Source organism: Anser anser, assembly GCF_964211835.1.
Source record: "Anser anser genome assembly, chromosome: 3".
In the NCBI taxonomy this organism is placed as follows: domain Eukaryota; kingdom Metazoa; phylum Chordata; class Aves; order Anseriformes; family Anatidae; genus Anser; species Anser anser.
In genome coordinates, this window is record NC_139722.1 from 71,600,555 (window position 1) to 71,620,219 (window position 19,665).

At 38.1% G+C, this 19,665-nt stretch overlaps 1 protein-coding gene across 7 annotated transcripts in view; it reads right to left on the reverse strand.

Moving 5' to 3' along the window:
• GRM1 (glutamate metabotropic receptor 1) overlaps positions 1-19,665 on the reverse strand; it is a 187,350-nt gene that overhangs the window by 47,796 nt on the left and 119,889 nt on the right. For all 7 annotated transcript variants that reach the window (XM_083828082.1, XM_083828084.1, XM_083828085.1 and 4 more), the window contains one exon: positions 18,672-18,907. In XM_083828082.1, coding sequence (XP_083684208.1) covers positions 18,672-18,907 — 236 coding nt within the window. The remainder of the gene's footprint in view (positions 1-18,671; positions 18,908-19,665) is intronic.

A 19,665-nucleotide genomic window follows, 5' to 3' on the forward strand; every position in this document is an offset into this window, starting at 1 on the left:
TGAGATGCCTTCCTAATTTCTCAATTAATGAAAAAAATGTATAGGAACATACACTTCAGTGACCCTTTCAGGAGATAATGGCAGTATCCATACACTTTTCCTGAGACAAACATTCAGATGGCTGCCAGAGGCAGAAATGTTTTAAAATGAGACTATTTTCCTCAAGTATGTATGACCTTAGCAAAGCACAGATTTGGTTTCTCGTATTTCAATATAATATGCGTACCTCCAAAGAGAATAAATATTTGATGGTGGGAGGATTTGCTTTTGACTAAGTATGAGTGAATAGCTTGCATTGAGGCTTGAAACGTAGCCCCACACTGCAGAGGTGACTGCCTTTCTGCACTTGCAGAAATAGTTGCACTCTAGTGGAAAGTACCATAAGAAGCCTCATCTGGTAATGAATTGTCCACAGATCAGTAATATAAAATTCCCTATGTGCAAATAAGCTATTTCACAGTAAATCTACCATGAGAAGTCACGCTTTATCTAAATTTAACTTCCTGCTGGCAAAATCCAATTTATTTCATTTCCACCATTATAAGTTATTGATATACTCATGTATTTGGGCTTGTAAAAATTCACTTACAACAACAAGTAAGAACTGTTTTTTTAAGAAAGTGAGATCATGTAATTATGTTTAGCCAGAGATAAAATACAGGAAATCAATGATCAATTAAACTTTCACAGGACAGCTTTTTAAGAAATGCAAGAACTGTATTTTTTTTGTTATGAGCCTTGTCTATAAAGTTGCTATTTTTCCCTTAATGAGTCTTTGAAAAGAGCAAAGCAGAACTCTGGACTGTGAAACTTTCACTTTTACTTCTTCTCTCTCAAAAATATTACTGATCTACAAAAACTAACCTGAACACTAGGGTGAATTAACATTAAAAATAAAAAAGTATTTTGTTACCTTTCTTATTTATTTATATTTTCAAGGGACCTTAGTTTTTACTACGCAAAGAAAAATTGTAAGTCATGTTAGTATCGGATTAATTGAAATCACTTGAATTAGGCCATTACCTTTTTGAATGACATTGAAGTATTCAGGTGTCCTAAATTTCACACTTACTTATTTTTCTATTGGATGCAATGCAAATCTTCCTTTAATAATTTCCTTTAAACAATTCCTCAAAGGTTTGGGTCATTTTTTCTTATCAAAATTTTGTTTTTATTCTCTTTTATTTGTCAGTCATCATATGAAAGACGAAAAAAAGAGGGAGTCTATACACACATAGTCTACTTAAAAAAAAAAAAAATCACAACAACATCAAAAAACACCCTGACTGTACACAACTGAAAAATGCTCCCAGCACATCTAAACGTAATACCTAAGTAGATGCAGGACAGAATAAAATCTCATGAAACAAATTGTTAGTCTTTCCTTTTACTGTAATGTGCCTCAAAATTAACTAGTATTATCTCCAGGTAGGTACTTACAAGGAGCTGAATGTAAAGCAACCATGAATACAGTCTAATGCCTTTGCTGTGAAGTAGGTGTGCAACTATTAGTGTTCTCAAGAGCAGAGAGGGTACTCATACAAATCTCACTTGGTAAACTGAAATTGAGAAAAGCTATAATACCAAATGAGGGCTAGAAGTGACGTAAACTTTAAGGTAGAAGGTGAAGACAGGAAAAGCCTATACTAATATTCAGCAAGAAATTAAGCACGAATGATTACTTGTTTGTGGTCCTCAGAAAGGTTAGGGCAGGAAGGAATTTGGGATGGAAAGAAATGTAAAAACATTTTGGTTGGAGAATTGGATCAATACCTAGCCAGTTGGTAAATTTTGAACAAATATGCACATTTGATAAAGAACACAGTCTGTTCACAGATGACTCCTGATTAGAATAAAAAGACAAAAAAAAAAGACAAAATCTGTTGAATAAAATTGTTGTAAATGATAATGTTTGATCTGGAATAAGCAGATATTTTTATAGTTTGTTGCAGACTGCAAAACGAACTGTCATATGCTGAATATTTAATATCATATAAAAAGATATTTTGTTCTCTTGGTCCAGTTAGTATCTCTTATGAAAGCTATCATCTTTTCTGGCAGTCATGACAGAAGAATGAAGGTCTTAGAAATGGTACACACTGCCTTCTTCAACTGTAGTGGTCCTTCCCAGGACTGAAATGCTTTGTGGGTAAATCATATGAGATTTTAGCTTTATTACCAGTTGCGTGGTGGGGGGCTACTTTCAATATGAGTGCTCATTTAAGCAAAGAAATGATTTTGGAAGTACAACCAGGGCTAAATTTCCCTGGGAAGATGAAAAAAAGAAGTCTGCCATACTTGGGCTGTGTGCAAAACAACCTGGCACAAAGCCACACCAAAGAGTGAAGAGTGCTTCCCTGACAAGATGCCAGGCAGCAGATCATGGTAACTCCATGATCTGGTAGAGCGGTACCCAGGTTTGCAGCAAATGTCCCCATGTGTTGGAGAAATCGTGGAGGCAGATTTCCTATCCTCTCTTTCAGTCCCAGCATACACTGCCTTACCAATGACTCCGAGCAAACATGACCATCTGGCTCTGTACAAGTTTGTGAGTGATATAACATGCCCTTGGCAAATAATGGAAGTCACATATCTTGCAGTGCCTTATAAGAGAAGACCTGACAAACTTGGACCCCACCAAATTTGTGCCATAGGATCTTGCAGGGAGCAGGGCAGAAGGCCAACATGCTGAAAAGTTAGGTCATTTCAAATCTGGGTCCCTAACAGTAGCAGCTAAAGATTATTTTGGCAACTAAACGGCACATGAAAGGTGATGAACAGACTTAGCTCAATTTTTTTTGGTTTGTTTTTGTTTTAATTTTAGGATATCTGTCTCCTTGGAAAAAATAGGGCACTTTTATTTAGATGCATAACTATCTAATTAGAGCTTTATCTTTGGACACATAGGAGAGAAAATGCAATTAATTCTACATTTCTCTTTTGTCACATATTCCTTGTATATTTTTTCTTTTCCTTTTTTGGGATCATTTTATCTTGTTATTTATCATGTTATTAAGAGCCAAATTAAGATTCTATTAAATAACTTTTGCAAAAGGCTTCTTTTGTTTAAGCTCATTTGGCATTATGGGTTCAGGTATTTTACAAATATTGCCAGTTCTTTCTTTCTCATGTTCTATTTATAACATCTCTTATGTTATCTAACAACAAGGATAACAGCATAATTATTTAACAAAATTCACCTTAAGGCATTGCAAAATGGTTACTAAAGATTATAATGCCTCTAATTGTAATTAGTATAGAGATGATGTGTTCACAACCTGCACAGTAAATGGCTTTCTCTGCATATCATCTTTTTAAAAGCAAATGCATTCTGTTCATTAATATTATATGGCAATGGAATCTGAATAAAATCTTCATTTATTGATGGTATAGAGAGGAATTTGTTGACTCCACTGCTCTCATTAAGTCCAAATGTAGTTAGAGCTAAGGTGTCGGATTCATAAAAGTTATTTGTTGTATACAAAAACATCCAAATGCCCATCTGTTTCAGCCCACAATCAAATAAGCAGCTACAAAATAAAAAAAAAAAATTATCTGAAGTTGTGTTTTCAAAAGTAACTGCCTGTTATCCAGGCAATTCCAGCTGTAGCTGCCTGCCTGAGAAGGAGAGGCCAGTAAATGTTAGTGAGTGATTAGAACAAGTAATTGTGGATCAGGGCTGAAGACTTTGCTTAGATTATTGTAATGGACTGTCTCAATGACCTTGGTGGCTCTGTGTACAAGCTAATGCGACTGCTGGAAATTTGTGCAAAACTGATTTTGTTTGTCTGTTTCACTAACCAAAAATAGGATAAGAAAATAAAAGGCTTTGTTTCAATCTGAATTTAAAAATTACTTGCAATTTTCATGAGACAGAATGATAGACTGAAAAATTTGCCACAGACCATAATAAATGTTTCATTTAACCTACAACAGATAATCCTATCATGGTAAATTATTTTCTCAAGTATGGTTTCTGCCCCCAGAAAGCAGCTCTATTATTGTTTTCAAACAAAAGCAGACCATATGTGTAATGGTCACTTCCCACATTGATGTCCGCATGTTTGCAGCAGGGAAGCAAGTTCAAGAAGCAACTAAATACAGCGAGATGAGAGGGTCCTGACTGATAGGACACACAGGAAGGATGGTAGAAGAGCTATCAAAAAGACACAAGATAAAACAGATAATTGATTCCCATTGTAATGTAAACTATTTGTTTGACTGGATGAAACTCTACTACTTGTCAGGTAAGGGTCAGGAAGGAAGTATTATTTAAGAAAAAGGATCTTTCCCTAACTGCCTCCTGTCACCGATCTATACAAAATAGTGCAGTGCTCTCAATAGAATAGCAAGTGGCTCTGCCATTTGGCAAGAGTACAGAAAGCTTTCACCAGGGCAGGTGAGAGGGGGAATATCTTACAATGTGAGGGTTTGATTTGAAAACACACCAATAAACATTGGAAATTTTACAGTACTCATGAAGCAATAAATGGAGTTCACAGGGTTACAGACTTCATTTTCAGGCTGTCATTAAATCAGAAAGGTTTCACTTCCATTCTTTAAATGTTTTTATTTCCCCAAGCAAAGAGATTCTCTTCATGCAATTATATTTGATGCACTTTTTTCCCTGAAAAGCTAGGATATGATTACAGTTACCGGTTGAGATACCCTGCTATTTTCTTTTTGAGCACAAGGAAACCTAAGCGTCTGCCAGATACTACTGCTACGCCTGGTGAAAGTTGCCTTTTAATTGGGATTGGTGTATTTCTAGTTTTAGATAAAACTACAGAGAGAAGTGAAAACAATTCAAAGGCCACGGCATTAACTGGATGCTGACTGCAGCAAAAGCTGTGTGCAAGGAGTTATATATTTTCACTAGCAAAGTCAGACAAATAACTAATGACCTTTTTTCTCCTGGAATAAAGCTGAGCTGGTGAATATATGAGGGTCTTTTTTTTCCTCACTTTCACCTACATATCTTTCATGGATATCAACTCAATCACTAAAGAAAACCAAAATAAGAATTCAGCCATCAAGAGGCGCAGGTTCTTCTTTGGTTCAGATGTCTAACACTTAAACCTTAAAAGATCAGTCCTCTTTTTAGACACACTACACAACATCAGTGTCTTCAGCTTCCCTGCCTGTTTTTGTAAGGATGCCACATTATCCTTCAGTGTTCAAAAAGACGTATCTTCCTTTTGTCTCTCCCTGTGTGTTAGAAGCAGTAGGGAAATTAATTAAATTTACTTTCTTGGTTCTCCATATCACGTTATGTAAGCACATCAGGGCTTTAAGAGCTTAGTGTCAAAGACTCTAGAATGAGGCTGGCATACACAAATACGACAGTGCCACAGTGAAGCTGAAATATTATGAGGGGAAATGTCTGCACAAGCTGCTGACTCACTCATTAATCAGATGCAGGAGAGTCTCAGAGTCACTAGGCTCTGGGCAGGGGACTGAGCAGTGCTGCCAGCCCTTAGCCAATGCTGAACTCACAGGTCCAGCCCTTACACAACACAACTTAGGAGCAAAACAAAAGGAAACAGATCTCCTAACTGCTATTGTCTTCCACAGTCTGCAAACTTTGCTAAGCAGACAGAGGAGTCTGAAGCTCCCTTCGCCTCCCTGCCTTTTCTGCCTCTCTCTATGGACATTCAGACTCTCACACAGCCATATGACTCCAGGAAAAGCAGATTTAAGATGTAAACACCAAGTGACAATGCACATAACTCATGCTCACATTGTGGGAGATGACAAACCTGTGTTCCAATGTGCCTGTGCCCAAGAGAGCAGAGAGAACTTTCCTTTTACATCTCATTTTTACTGACCCACAGGAGCTAGGCAGAAGATGAGACCGTCATTTCCCAAAGGCTGGCTGCAGCTTCACGCGAAGAGGAAGCGGGGCCATGCCTGATGTCAGTACGTGACAGTGCTCAGGTGAGCAAGCAAGCATGCCTGGGTGAGATATTATACATTCACTGACACTCCCAGATGGTGCGCAGTGCTGCAGCCTTTCTCTGGCTTTGGGAGAGGCTAGGGGGAAGCTGGAGACCTCTGAGCAGCTAGCAGCGTGACTGTGCCAGCACTGCATCACTGGAGAGGGAGGCAGGGGAGTGAAAAACAGGCCTGCAGTGGAGAAAAAGTTCTTTTTCCCTTTCTCCATAAATCTGCATTGCCTATTCTCTCTCTTGTGTTGGCTAGCAGAAAAGAAAGGGCTCAAAAGGAAATATAACATGCTACCTAAGGGCCATGCCAACAGCAGAGCTGCCTGCATGGCAGCCACACCAGGAGAGGGCTGCCCCCGGCAAGGTTGTTACTGCCAGTAAGAGCTAAAAGAAACTGGTCACACACACACACACGAAAAAAAAAAAAAAAAAAAAAGTTGCAAGGATACATGGCCACAGAAAGTATTTATAGCAAGAGGAACATAAGCAGAAAGCTGGATAACTAGGAGAGAACTTTCTCTACAAGTTAATGAATATGGCACGTGGTGTTAAATACAGGTCTGGAGATAAATACTTACACCAGATGGCTTGAGAGAAGCTCAACAGCCTAATAAAGCTTCTGTTGGGGATGACAGTATGGCCCAAAGCCTCTCTGTTTCTTCCTTCTGGGTTAAAATTCTGTTGATGTTATAAAGAATTTTACTGAAGAAAAAAAAATAGGGTATATGGCCATATGAGGATGACTTGCTAAGATTCTTTCTCCTCTAAACACATCTGCAAGGCAGCGTTTGAAACCTCTTCTGACACGACTGTACATATCCTCTCCTATAAGCTGTCAAAGACCTAGAAAGAAATCTTTGCACTGCTTCTCTTTGTTCCTAGCTTTTAGTAGAATGACCATCATGAAATAGCTCTGCAGTGATGACTGTTTTTTTAATGAAACAGACTGATAGATGTACAAGATGTACGGAGTATAGCTCAGTGAAGGGAAAAAGAAAAACTGTCTGCCTTACCCCCCCCCCCCCCCAAATAAAAAGGATCCATGCTCACGACCTTTGTGTGTGTTCTTGCGAGGCAATCAGCTTGAGAAATTCAATTCACATAACGTCCAGTAGTGAAGGAACATTACCAAAATTGACAAGAAGGTTAATTTTTAAGGTTATTGATTACCTCATTTAGGCTATTGTCTTAATTCCAGTACTTTGGAATTAATAGACTGGAAAACAACAGAGGAAAATAATTGTTTTTATTTGAGATAAATCAATTTCTGTGTCTTGGACTCCCAGGTAAACACAGGTCAGATTTTTTAGCATCAGTTCAAATGGTTTGAAAAGAAACATTACTTTGTATTTATGTGCCACCTTTTTCATGGCTGCCTTTATGAGCCAAATTGAGACAATACATACAACTCCCATAATGCACATAAAATTATGAACTTTCATTTTTATGCACATTCTAGTGATGATGATTGGAATTAATTCTATCATGAACAGAGTGAGCTGTAGATACTTAACCCACTGAATGGTTAGAAGAACATCTATATGTGGCCCTTCTACCTTCTGGTCATTCATCACCAAATAAAATACTGTGATCAACTATTGGAAGACTCACGGAATTGACCAGAAATCTGTCATGAAATTACAGTGACTTATTAGTAGCTATGATCAAATACCTAAATATAATGAATGATCATATTCAAGTCTTAAAATTAGAAATCAATAAAACTCTACTTGCTATTCTGAACTTGGAGAATTCATCAAGTTGGAAGCAGTTTAGACTTAAAAAAAACCTACTCTAATGCAGATAGTTAGGACATTAACACTGTGCTTGTTAATAACACTAATTGACATGTTTATTATAGAAATAGGCAACACAGGAGATAAACTGAAGTGATTCCAGTGCCTTTCTTAGAGACAGACAGTAATTATTATGAGAGCTTGACAAATAATTATTATGATTAATTTGTTTTTCTTAAAAGCTGGACTGTGTACAAACTGCCTGCAAAATGACCACAGCATATTCTATTATTTATTTGAGATTATTATTTAACTTCTACAGCAAGTCATTATTTCTCAGCTCCTATTTTAATTAGAAATGAATATTTCATCTTATAAGCAGGAATAATATATGCAAGCAGATTTGTGTTGTTGTTGTTCCTTGATTGAATGGTTTGTACATGTAATCAGCAAAGACACTGATTTCAAATCCAGATATAGCATCTGAAATCCATCTTATTATTTCATTAACTGACTAAAATTTAATGCTGGCAAAGATATTTGAACAGCCAAGCTCAACCTTTGATTTTAAAGGACATATGCAATAACAATTATTTTAATGGAAGATTCACAAACAGTATGAATGGAAAGGAGGCCATTTACCCTGCCTGATCCAGAACAGGCCATACTCTGATCTGGCATCCCAATCCCCCCATCCCAAGACATTCTTTGACTGCTTTTTGTTTGTTTGTTTCAATTCTTTTATTTTCTTCTGTCCTATTTCTTGGCAATATGACAGCAGGGAATTCAATTTGTTACTCCTACTGCATATTCTGTAGTTGCTGCTGTCATTCGCAGTTCAACCATAACCTGTCTCCGAGCCCCTTTTTCAGACTTTGCAGGGTTCCACGAATGCCCTCAATATGCTCTCAAAGCCTCAGGCGCCATTTTAGTATGATTGGTTATTATCACAGAGACCTTGAATGCATCTGCTTTTCTTGCTTTCTTTACAAATTGCACAGCTAACTTCTTCCTCTATTGCCATCCTAGATCCTGACACAGTCTTTCTAAAGGCTGGATTCTACAGAGAACATTTTCTAAATGAAATGATTTCAAAAAAGAGAAAACCCAACCTTCAGTTTTACCCTCTCCCTTAGGTAACTATGTAACCTTGCTGCCTTACTTGCATACTCCATTAAAGACATATTTAGAACTACTATTCTTAACAGATCTGTTATTTGGAACAAGTCTAGCAGATAATGAGTTGCTGCTACTCTTACAGGAGACAGGAATGAGCACACTTAAAATCAAACTAATTTAGAAATCTAAAGAAATATTTGCAGATTTTGATGTTATTTGGCTAGCTTCAATCATGATTTTCACCATTAATAAATGAAATTGTTGAGTCAGATGCCCTTACAGATATCCTATTATAGCATACAGAGAAGGAGCAAATGAAAAGGACAGGAAACAGGACTGATTAAATTTCAAGTGTCATGCTATTCATACAAAGCCTGAGACTTTGCAAGAGGAAGACAAAACTCAGTAATTGTGCTGCAGCTTTCAGAACATTAACCATCCTGGATACTTAAATTAGGAACCTGAATACATACTCAGGCAACCAATTAATTGATGCGATTAATACCTGAATTTCTCTAGTTGCTGTTGACTTCCATGGGAATTACAGGAGATCAGTACCTTTAGAATCAGGCCAATTTATCTAGGTCTCAGAGTGTGCACTTCAGGAGCCTAATTTTGAGCATGTTCGTTGGAAAATGCAGGCTCAGAGCAGAAAACAAACAACCTTCATATAAAGCATAGAAGGTATTACCACTGAACAGGGCAAAGAAGTTAACAAGAATCCAGTATCATTATATGTTAAATATTCTACACCAGTACAACACACAAACTACTAATCACAGTCTTTACATCAGGGTAGAAAAATATGATGAAAATAATAAAATACATGTTATTCTTTAACCTATTCTCTCTGGAGATCTCTGCTTCAATCTGACATGGAGATGGCAAAACAGAAAAAAATGCATAAACTATTCTCAGTTCATTGATCTAGACCTGTAAATAACTAAGTTTTAGTTTCCAGTTGTCAGTGTATGGGCATGAGATCCTAACACCGTCAAAGGTGTGGGTCAATAATGCATGTTAACATTGGACAAAGTACTTCATACATGGTAGGAGACTCTGTGGCTGGCAGGCACAGAGTGGCTGGCCTAACAGATCTTTTCCTAATTTAAATTCCAGTGGTTCTGTGTGAGTCTGAAGAACAGTCAGGAGAGGTACCTAATATTTATCTGTGTTAGGGACTGACCACAGCCCCCATTCCCCATTCCTCTGTGCCACTCAGGTGGAGGACGTAGAGAAGGGTGGATGGGCGACGGTGTTTGTAGTTTGATTTTTGTTTCTCACTGCTCTAGCTTGTTAGTAATATGTAATAAATTATATTAATTTCCCTATGCTGTGTCTGTTTTGCCTGTCACAATAACTGTTGAGTGATCTCCCTGTCCTTATCTCAACCCCTGAGCCCTTTCCATTGTATTTTCTCCCCCTTTCCCTTTAAGGAGGGGAAGTGAGAGAGTGGTGTGGTGGAGCTCAGCTGCCCAGCTGGGTAAAACCACCTCACAGTGTCTCTCTCATCAGCCAGTACTAGTCGTTTTCTTTTTCTTTTATTATTACCATGAAAAAAACAAACCACTTTTTCCTTATTTCTGTTCTTAGCATTAAGGTGGTATTAAGAACACCATCATTAACTTACCAAAAATAAATTAATGTGAACACCAATGTGTATCACCAAATTCCCCGCATTTATTGATTTTTTTTTTTTTATTTTATTTTAAATATACCATCTCCTCACACAAGAAACCTCCTGTTTGTGGGACTGGCTTCCTAGGACCACAAGGTTGCATGCTGATGGGTGGACTTCACATGTGCGAGGTAACTGCTGCCCACCCAGACAAGGCTGCAGCCCTGCAGCCACAGTTGCCCTCAGAGACTGCTCTTGTCTCCTGCGATCAAAGGCAGCTGCTGCAGCTGCTCTGGCACTGGGGGTGAGCAAAGTGGCCTCAGCCACCCTAACCAGAACCTAGCTGGATCATATATTTTAGCAGAGCACACTCACAGTTTTCTTTTTAAATTAAGGGTGGGTTTCAAACGACTGGTAGAGTTATCCAGATATTTCCTTGCAACCCTTGCAATATGCAATGCATTAATCACACATGCACAGATCAGAAAGATCCACTACATTTTCCCCTTAACAAGCCGACTGGACATATGCCCAGAGTTGTGTTCAAGTACTGTATCACAGAAAAAATTCATTTTAATGCAAAGCTAAGATTAGCAGCTTCTGAGTGACGTCTGCACAAGGACAATGCAGCACTGATTAGTAGCGAACTAGAGCTAGGCAAATCAGAAGACAAAATAAGTGGGCCTAATCTTTATTCATGCATTTAAAAAAAAAGAAGCTGGTCTTTCAGATCTGAAAGAATTTCAAAAGCATTCATTTTAGTGCACCTCCTTTTTTCCTCAGTGTAGCCAGATATGACAATGCAGCAAAAAAAGGTCTATCTAGCCCAGCCAAAACCACATTACTAAAGTACTTGGGATTTCATAAGAAAACTGGTCCTTGTGATGTGAACTCCTAGACAAAATAAGCCTGGAAAAATAGGCAGAACAAACTGGCTTTTGCAGAAAGTAGATGACACACTGCATAGCATGCTGCATTGAGTGCTTTTGCTTTGAAGGGAATAGCCCTGAGTTTCTGTCCCTGTAAAGCTAAGTTTGAACCAAGAACTGAATTAAAGGTTTGAACTTGCAGGTTCCTCCAAAGTTGTTTTCTACTATACAAATTATAAAAATCCAAGCTAAAAGATACCTCTGGAAATCATCGTCTCACAACTTGCTGTGCTGCAGTAGCCCTCTCTGGCTCAGTCAGCAACCCAGCCTAGCTCAAGAAGCTGTTTTCATTATTTTTCCCCAGTTCCTTCCACGGAACTGGCAGAGTTCTGCACTTCCCAGGTCCTCCCAGTATAAGTGGAAAAGCAGCAGTTTGCTCTGGCAGCCCTACTCTTTGGAGCATGCATCTTCCATCAGATTTTTCTCCTTATGGATATGAGTATAGTTTATTCTAGTAGGAAGGTTTGTAATTTTTACGGTTCCCGTTTTACTACTCTGGCTCATAATTTATCGTTCTTTACACCACTGTTCACCCAAGATCTATTAAGAGGACCCTGTTCATTTTAAGAATTCTATTGCCTATTTTTCAGCAAATATCCTTGTGCACAAAGAGTATCTCTGGGCTGCAGCCTGATGTGTGAGTGTATGGGTGCACACCTACACATTAGATCCTGCTGTATCTCCTTTGCACCCGTATTTATGGGATAATGAATGCCAGTAATAAAAACCTGTAAAACAGCTAGATGAGTTTAACAACTTTCCACCTCCAGGTAAATGAGAAAAGAGAAGAAACAATCTAATAAAATACCAGGAGGGCTGACGGAAGGCAGCTGGCCTTGTTTTCTGATCAGTTAGCATTATTATTTCATCAGGTTTATTTACAGATTTGGTTAAATGCTTATATCTAGGGTAATTGGTCTGATGCGTGAACTGCACAAAAAATTGATTTCTAGGAAAAAGTCAATTAATTTTAATTGCATCCTTTTGTCCTCCCCACACTGCAGGTACAAGTTCAAAGCGTCTGTGACAGTCTGAGCAGCCAGGAGTGCCCCTGTATCTCTCCAGGCATGGCAGACAGGAGCACAGAGGAGGCACCAGGGAGCATGATTCATATGTCCTGTTCCTTTGCAGCTCCATCGGTTTACTCATGTAATGGAGAAGGCTGAATGTCACAAGCCTACATAAGGATTGTTTTAATCCCAGAAGTGGGAACTTTGACTGTTAAAATCCACAATGGGAAATGTACATGTAAATATTAGAGTGAGAAAACTTTTGTGATATCCCACTATAGTACGAATATGCTCTGTAAACTGTCTTCTGTGCTGTTACAATGGCATATGTATACTATTCCTTTCCTTTATTTGATGATGATCTAATTTTTTCATGGATTCCAAAAGAAGAAAAACAGGTATTGTGATTGTATTTTGATTGACAGCCTGGTTAAAATTTTTGGAAATATATAATATTGGATAAATGAAGCTACTTTCTTCAAAAAATAAGCTGGGAGCAAATGAACAAAAACCTGACTGCAGGTAATGTCTTCTCTTAATTATGCCTATGATTTATCACATATAAGGACATTATTAAACTTCCTCCTCTTTAAACCTTAAAAGCCATCTGTTACTTTGTCTGGGAAATAAAATGAGCCTCCAGCTCTCCTGTCTTATCTGCTTTAAAAAAGCTTTGACTAAAAGGTGTAGCAGCCATAGTTCTTTCAGATAAGTTGTCCTTAATATGCTTCATTATAGGTGCCCAAGAGATTGAGATCAGAGAGTTTTGACCCCTTCTGTGGGATGAAGCTTAGATCTCCTGCCTTATACTGAGAACATAAAGGAAGAACTTCATCTGCTTCTCTACTCCACAGTATAAAAGTACAATGGAAATCCAAAGCAGTGGTTAGGAAGGGTGAGTCAGGATACATAAAGTACAACAGATCTTGAAGAAGTCATGGTATGTCAATAGCTTGATTCTATTGCTCTATGAGGTGCTCTGTGAGATAGCTTTATAGGATTAAAGGAATTTTCTCAGAGAAGCGCCTATGGACACCTCTGACACAGCAGAATGAGTTCTAATAACATCTGCTGGATTTAATTTCTCCAGTACACAACATAACCTTAAACATTCTGAAAAATACTCAAATCAACTCTCAGTAGAAATTCATTCGTGCTTTCTGTAAAGGATAAAAACAATGAAGTACATAGCCTAAAGTGTTTTGCTCACTATATGAGAAAATTAGGGCTCCATGCCATCTCATATAAATTAATCAAAACTAAAATTGGTCTTGAGAAAAAGTTCATGATGAAGAGAAGTTCTGAAGCTCCTGAGCTACCTTCCAGCCTTAGTGATTATGTAAATCTGTGACTTTGGCTGCACTCAATCTGATTGCTTGTCTTTCTGTTGTACCCAGACAGGAATTAGCAGATAAAGCAATCCTTTTGGCATGTCCAAGGTATGAGTAATCATCCAAGGGAACTTGGCCTGCAATCTCCTTTGGAATAATAATAAAAAAAAAATCTACATTTCTTGTTCTTGTCTGCCACAAATAGGTTCACAGACAAATAATCCTTCTCCTCAAAGATCAATTGAATCAATGAATGAATCATGAATTGCCCACTTTGTTTCACTTCACTCTGTCGAAAAATGTCTGTGCTGATTGCCTGCCAATGTATTTTGTTGTCCCAGCAGATGAACTGCTGTGAGCATAATCTGATGTTTGCATCAGTTCCATAACCAATTTCATAACTGTCTCCTGTGGTGCAGAGGAGTACTCATCCCACCCAGTTCACACAAATGGCAGCCATTGTATTATCTGCCAAGAGGTGAGCAGGCATTTTGTAAATCAGCAGTTAGACCTCCACACAAGTGATTGAACTGTACTGAGTTCTACACCCTCTCCGTGTGAGAATTGCATTTAACTCTGGTCTATGTGGGCTTGCCAAGTCCAACAGAGAAACATTTGTCACTGTCATTTTTTGGGGAGAAAAGGACTTCTATTCAGGCTATTTCTATCAGATCAGAGAGCAGAAAACATCCTACAGAGCTGTTGGAAGGGTGTTTGTCACTTGATAGGTACAGTCTATCACCTAATGTCGCTGTCAGCATACAATCTTCAAAATGTTGAAACAACTGAGTTTGATGAGCCGAGACAAGTTCTGACTGCTGCTTGGAGCAGTGCCTGAGGTTGAGCACTAAGGAAACTCAGTGTCAGGTCCATCCTGAGCTGGGTAGCTTCTTAGCATCTCAAATTCAGAAGCAGTTTTTTTCTGCTCGTGTTAAAATGGACTACTCTGTTCTGACTTTTCATCTGAAGGGTATGAAGAATGGTGTGAAGTTCTAAACCTCCCATTGAGTCAGCAGTCCATACAAAGATGCAGGACATGCTTGGTTTCCTGAAGTATGTAGTTACTAAATGGAAAACACTGAAAATACGTTAGTGGCATAAACAGTTGAAGAAAAGTAACTTGGTACTGGAAGTGGTTTTGGCCTTCTAGAAATCAAAGAAACTACAAGAGAAGATCATACAAAAATCTCTTTTCTGTTTACAAGAAAAATTCTATGCTTGAATCTTGTGTTGAGAAGAGTATCTTCTATAGCCATGAGAAAGAGAGGGAGACAGAGAGGTAGACACTTATGAGAGGCATATGGCTATAACATTAGCAAAGAATGAGTCAAAAATAGCTCCCACTCATTTGGCTGCCACCCAAATGGGAAAAGTAGTGTGTTGTTGTTTTTGCTGTTTTTTTTTCTTATTATACAAAACAAAGGAATGATCCAAAGGAGCAGGTTGTTTTCTCTTCCCAAGAACTTGTGCTACTACTACATAGTACTAGTACATCCAGGTAAAATATTTTGAAAATATGGTCAATTTTTAGGCAGCCCTCAGACTTCACAAATAGAAGGCACTTGGATTTGCTTCCTTCCAGTAATTCTTAGCCCACATAGACTTTTTTTTCCTAAAAAAAAAAAAAAAAAAAAAAAAAAAGCATGTACAGAGTTAATTGCAACATGAGAATTCCTGAAGGAGAACATCAGTGTTCTCAGGGATTGAGTGAGAGAATTAAAGTAGTAATTCCTGCCATTAGGGAAGGGCGATTTCTAGGAACTTCTTTTTCGTTGCTTCCTAGAAAGCCTGCAATCCCGAGCAAGTGCTGACTTGACAGTAATGGTGTGTGAGAACTTGCAAATGCAGCAGCTGTAATTGCTTGAAGAAAAGTCCTTGCCTATCCATAAATGTTAGAAACTGAACTCCACATTTCAGTGGCAATTCTGAATAAATTACCCAATAAAGTGATTAGGTTGTATATGAGAAAATTATACTGGGCAAGCAGTAATTGAAGATGTTCAACCACAAACTTTATAATCTTTTCAAACTGTATTTGTCCAAGGATTTTGAATCTTTTTGAATAAGGTAGTTGGAGAAAAACACTCTCTTCTCATTTTTTTGTTTGTGGTGCTCCTAGGGATCCCACTGATGGATAACTACAAATACACTATGATCTCTTAGACAACAAAAGTATCTTTTGCCCTTGGTTTTCTTTTTCGTTAAGTAGCTTCCTGACATAATAACTCTCCAGTGACTGAAGATGAATCTACTACCTTTGAATCAATTCCTGTTTATACAAAAGTGCAGGTGTGCTATGTTCTCAGTAATGACTACCAGTGCACTTCTGGAATACAGAACAGATCAGGACCAGACATAATCACAATGTGTGCTAATAATGTGCATGGAGTTCTGGGAGTACAGGGGACTCAGCTTTTTCCATAATACAGGATCCTATGTAAGTTGTTACAGGAATACTGATGGCATACTGTGAGGTGAGAGTGAAAGCTCTCACATATAATGGAGTTGAGGAGCTCGATACTAGTGTTCAATATTGATAACTTTCCTGGGGTGATGGAGTAGGACTTTAATTTGTAGTACAACAAGGAAGTCAGAACTTAGTCTATTGGTACTTTTAATGGATTTCAAATTCTAGTGTCTATTATTTATTGAGCAATACGGATTCTCTCCTTCAAATCTGTGCATGGAGCCTTCTTTGTGAAGGACAGAAGAGGCATTTCAGACTTCTTTTTTTTTTTTTTCCCAGAGAACTTGTGAAGAGGCCTGTCTCCAAACCTGTGATAGGTAAAGAAGGCAGTTTCTTGGTGCTGCCATAGTAGACCTTGGAGATTAAGGCTTCATCAGCAAGCATTGGAGCTTCTAGTATTTGGAGTAGCACTCTTAACCCTGCAGAAAGGTCAGGTAAAGATATGTGTGTAGAAAACTGGTGGTACCAGACAGTCACCAGTCAGCTCTGTGCAGTTAAAGAAAAATACAACAACAAAAAAAATTGTACTGATCCCATACTCGCTGGGGACATGCATGTCTCCTGGTTCTGTAGATATACCATTATTAAGAATAGATACCTTGTGGTGTTTCCCTTTTGTGATCTGAGACATTTATGAACTTCTCTGTTCTATGTGATAAGCCTGAGGGTTATCAGTGGTTCATCCCCAAATGTAAGAATGGAACGCTTTTCAGAAAAGCCTAAGAAATATCACCTTTTGAAGTTTCGTGCAAAAACTTACAGCTTCTTAGAGAAGGGAATCATAGAATCATAGAATGGCCTGGGTTGAAAAGGACCCTAAAGATCATCTAGTTTCAAACCCCCCTGCTCTCGGCAGGGTTGCCAACCACTAGAGCAGGCTGCCCAGAGCCTGGAAAGATGTTAGATTGCCTAAATTATGACTATTAACTGTCAGAGTTTACCAATCCTTATGTATTTCTGTAGTATTGTCCAAATGTAGCCATTTCTGCCTCTGATACCTGTTGTCTTGAGAAGGACAAATCACTAGGGCAGGCATGTAATGATACCTCTGCAACATCCTCTCCAATGTCCAGTGCCTTCAGCCCTGGGACGTCCTCAGACAGATTAGTGTGCTATTGTTGTTTTCTCTCCCATAAAAATACCCTTATTCATTTATTTGTTTATTTTTCATAAAACAGCCCTAATTGTGGGTTGTTTTTTTTTTTTTTGTGTGTGTGTGTGTGTATGATTTGGTTTTTTTTGGCATGAATTTGCTTAACTGCTTTTTGACTCAAGTACAAATTTAGAGTCCGCAGCAACCTGTGTCTACTAACTCATCTGCGTGTTCTGTGAAGAAGTACCCTGTTTAGTCCAGTTTGAACTTGGCACCTGGTATTTGTCTTTGATGAAGCAAATGAAAAACGACCATGCTGGTTCTGACTAAAGTTCATAGTTTTATAACCAGAGGCTGCAAAACTACTTGTGCTTACAACAGCCACTGAGATTCCTCAGAAACTAGATGTTTTTATAGGGTCAGCTTGAAACATATTTATGTGAATGGAATGACCAAAACAAAGCAATTTTAAGCATCATTTCTTAAGAAAGAAGGCCATGTATTTTCATTGTGTGTACATCATTCAATCTCCTCTTTGTAATTTCTGACCTTGTTGGCCTATATCTCCTTTGTCTGAGGTGAAGCAGTCTCAAAAACAATTAAATATATATAACATGAAGGAACATTCTGGTAGAATATGAAATTAATTATTGCTTTGAGGAAAACATATCAGTACAAACTCAAGAATTACTTAGCCAGTACATCCTTCCACTAGCCTCTAAGCACCCAGATGTGCTAGCCCGTCTGCCAGTCAGCATGTCAGACCAGTTTTGAGTCAGCCACAATATTTTTTGATATGACTCAACTGTAATAAGAGAACTGAGGGGAAACTAAAGGTAATGTAGAAAGTGTTGTTAAAAAAGTGCCACTGATAGAGAAGGGAAGAACTAGAAATACTGTGGGCAGTCAGCTCAGGGAGCTGAATATCAATGGAGATTAATGCCATCACATAAAGGGGATGGAGATGTAAAGAACAGGACAAAAAACCATGGGAAGCCAGACTTCATTATTTTTATTTATCATGGGGTAACTTCCTTGCTATCAAAATGTACCGTTTTGACTAGAAATGAAATATTTACAAATTACAAACTAAAGGTTTATATTTGTTCCATTTTTTGTTAAAATGTAACTGTTACTTATTTTATCTCAGTCGTGGCCAGGTAGCCATATTACACTCCTCTCAGTGTCAACATAGCTCTAAAACCTGAAAGGGGAACAATTTGCTCTATGACAGAACAGATCTATATTGAGAGGAGGCTGTGCCGGACATACTCCTACCAGAGTTCAGATTTATATCTGCACAATTTGGGACTGTTACTTTTCACCAGTGATTTATACATTAAAAACAAACAAACAAACAAGCAAAGCAAAGACAAATTTTGCCTGAGCACAGATTCAAATAGGAAAACAGTTGACAGGTTACCAGTGCAGTTCTTCTGGAAGTTGGGATTCTCTAGTGGGTGCCCTGGGATGCGACACTGAAATCTGTGCTGCCAGAACTCAGGAAACCAGGGGTTGCGGGTGTTGGTGTCCAGACGCAGCTTCAGATAGTAGTCATCAAAAGACAAGACCTCTGGAGATTGCAGTTTGATAGTGATGCCTCCGTTTGCTTCAGGTTCATAACCTTCAATGACTTCATCTCTGTCTGCCCAACCATCACTGAAAAAAGGCAAAAAAAAATTATTACCCAGAGACAGGAAACATGTTTTGAAAAAGTAACTAGCCAAAGGCAGGCCAGCAACTCTGGAAACAAGCAATTCAGGAGGAATGTAATGGCATATCTAAAATTCAGACTGAGTGGGAAAGAAGAAAGCACAGTGATACAGACTTGTAATGAGCAGTCTGACTGACTTCATGCCAAGCCCTCATTAACTCATCTGAAATGGAGAGGATTTAGCCTTGTCCCTCTGGAAAGATTTTTTGGGCATAGCTTCTAGTGTGATCTCTTTATGACTGAATCTCTTTGCCTTATTTAGGCTATCCTGTGAAGGTAGAATGAAAGAATTAACGTCAACGGAAGGGAAACTAAAACAGGATCCTGGGTGTTTTGCAGGAGAGATCTGAGAGTGTATGGATAGTACAGCTAGAAGAGTAATTGAAATTAAACATAAAGTGAGGAGTATATTGTGTTGGAAGAGAATGGAATACTCTATTTATTAAGAATACTCGATAAAGTTGAATAAACTAAAAAGAAAACCACACGCTATTCTCATACTGTATAGGGATCTGTGATAATGTTCTTTCTTTTTTTCTTTCTTTTTCACTGTTTTTTTATTGTTTTTATTATTATTATTATAAACAATGGCTTTCAATTTTACTTCTCTGTTTATTCACTTAGAGACATTCCTCAAAATCTGAAGATAAAACTCTTTCTTGAAAACATTATTTCATGGAACATCTATTTTAACAGGTTTGAA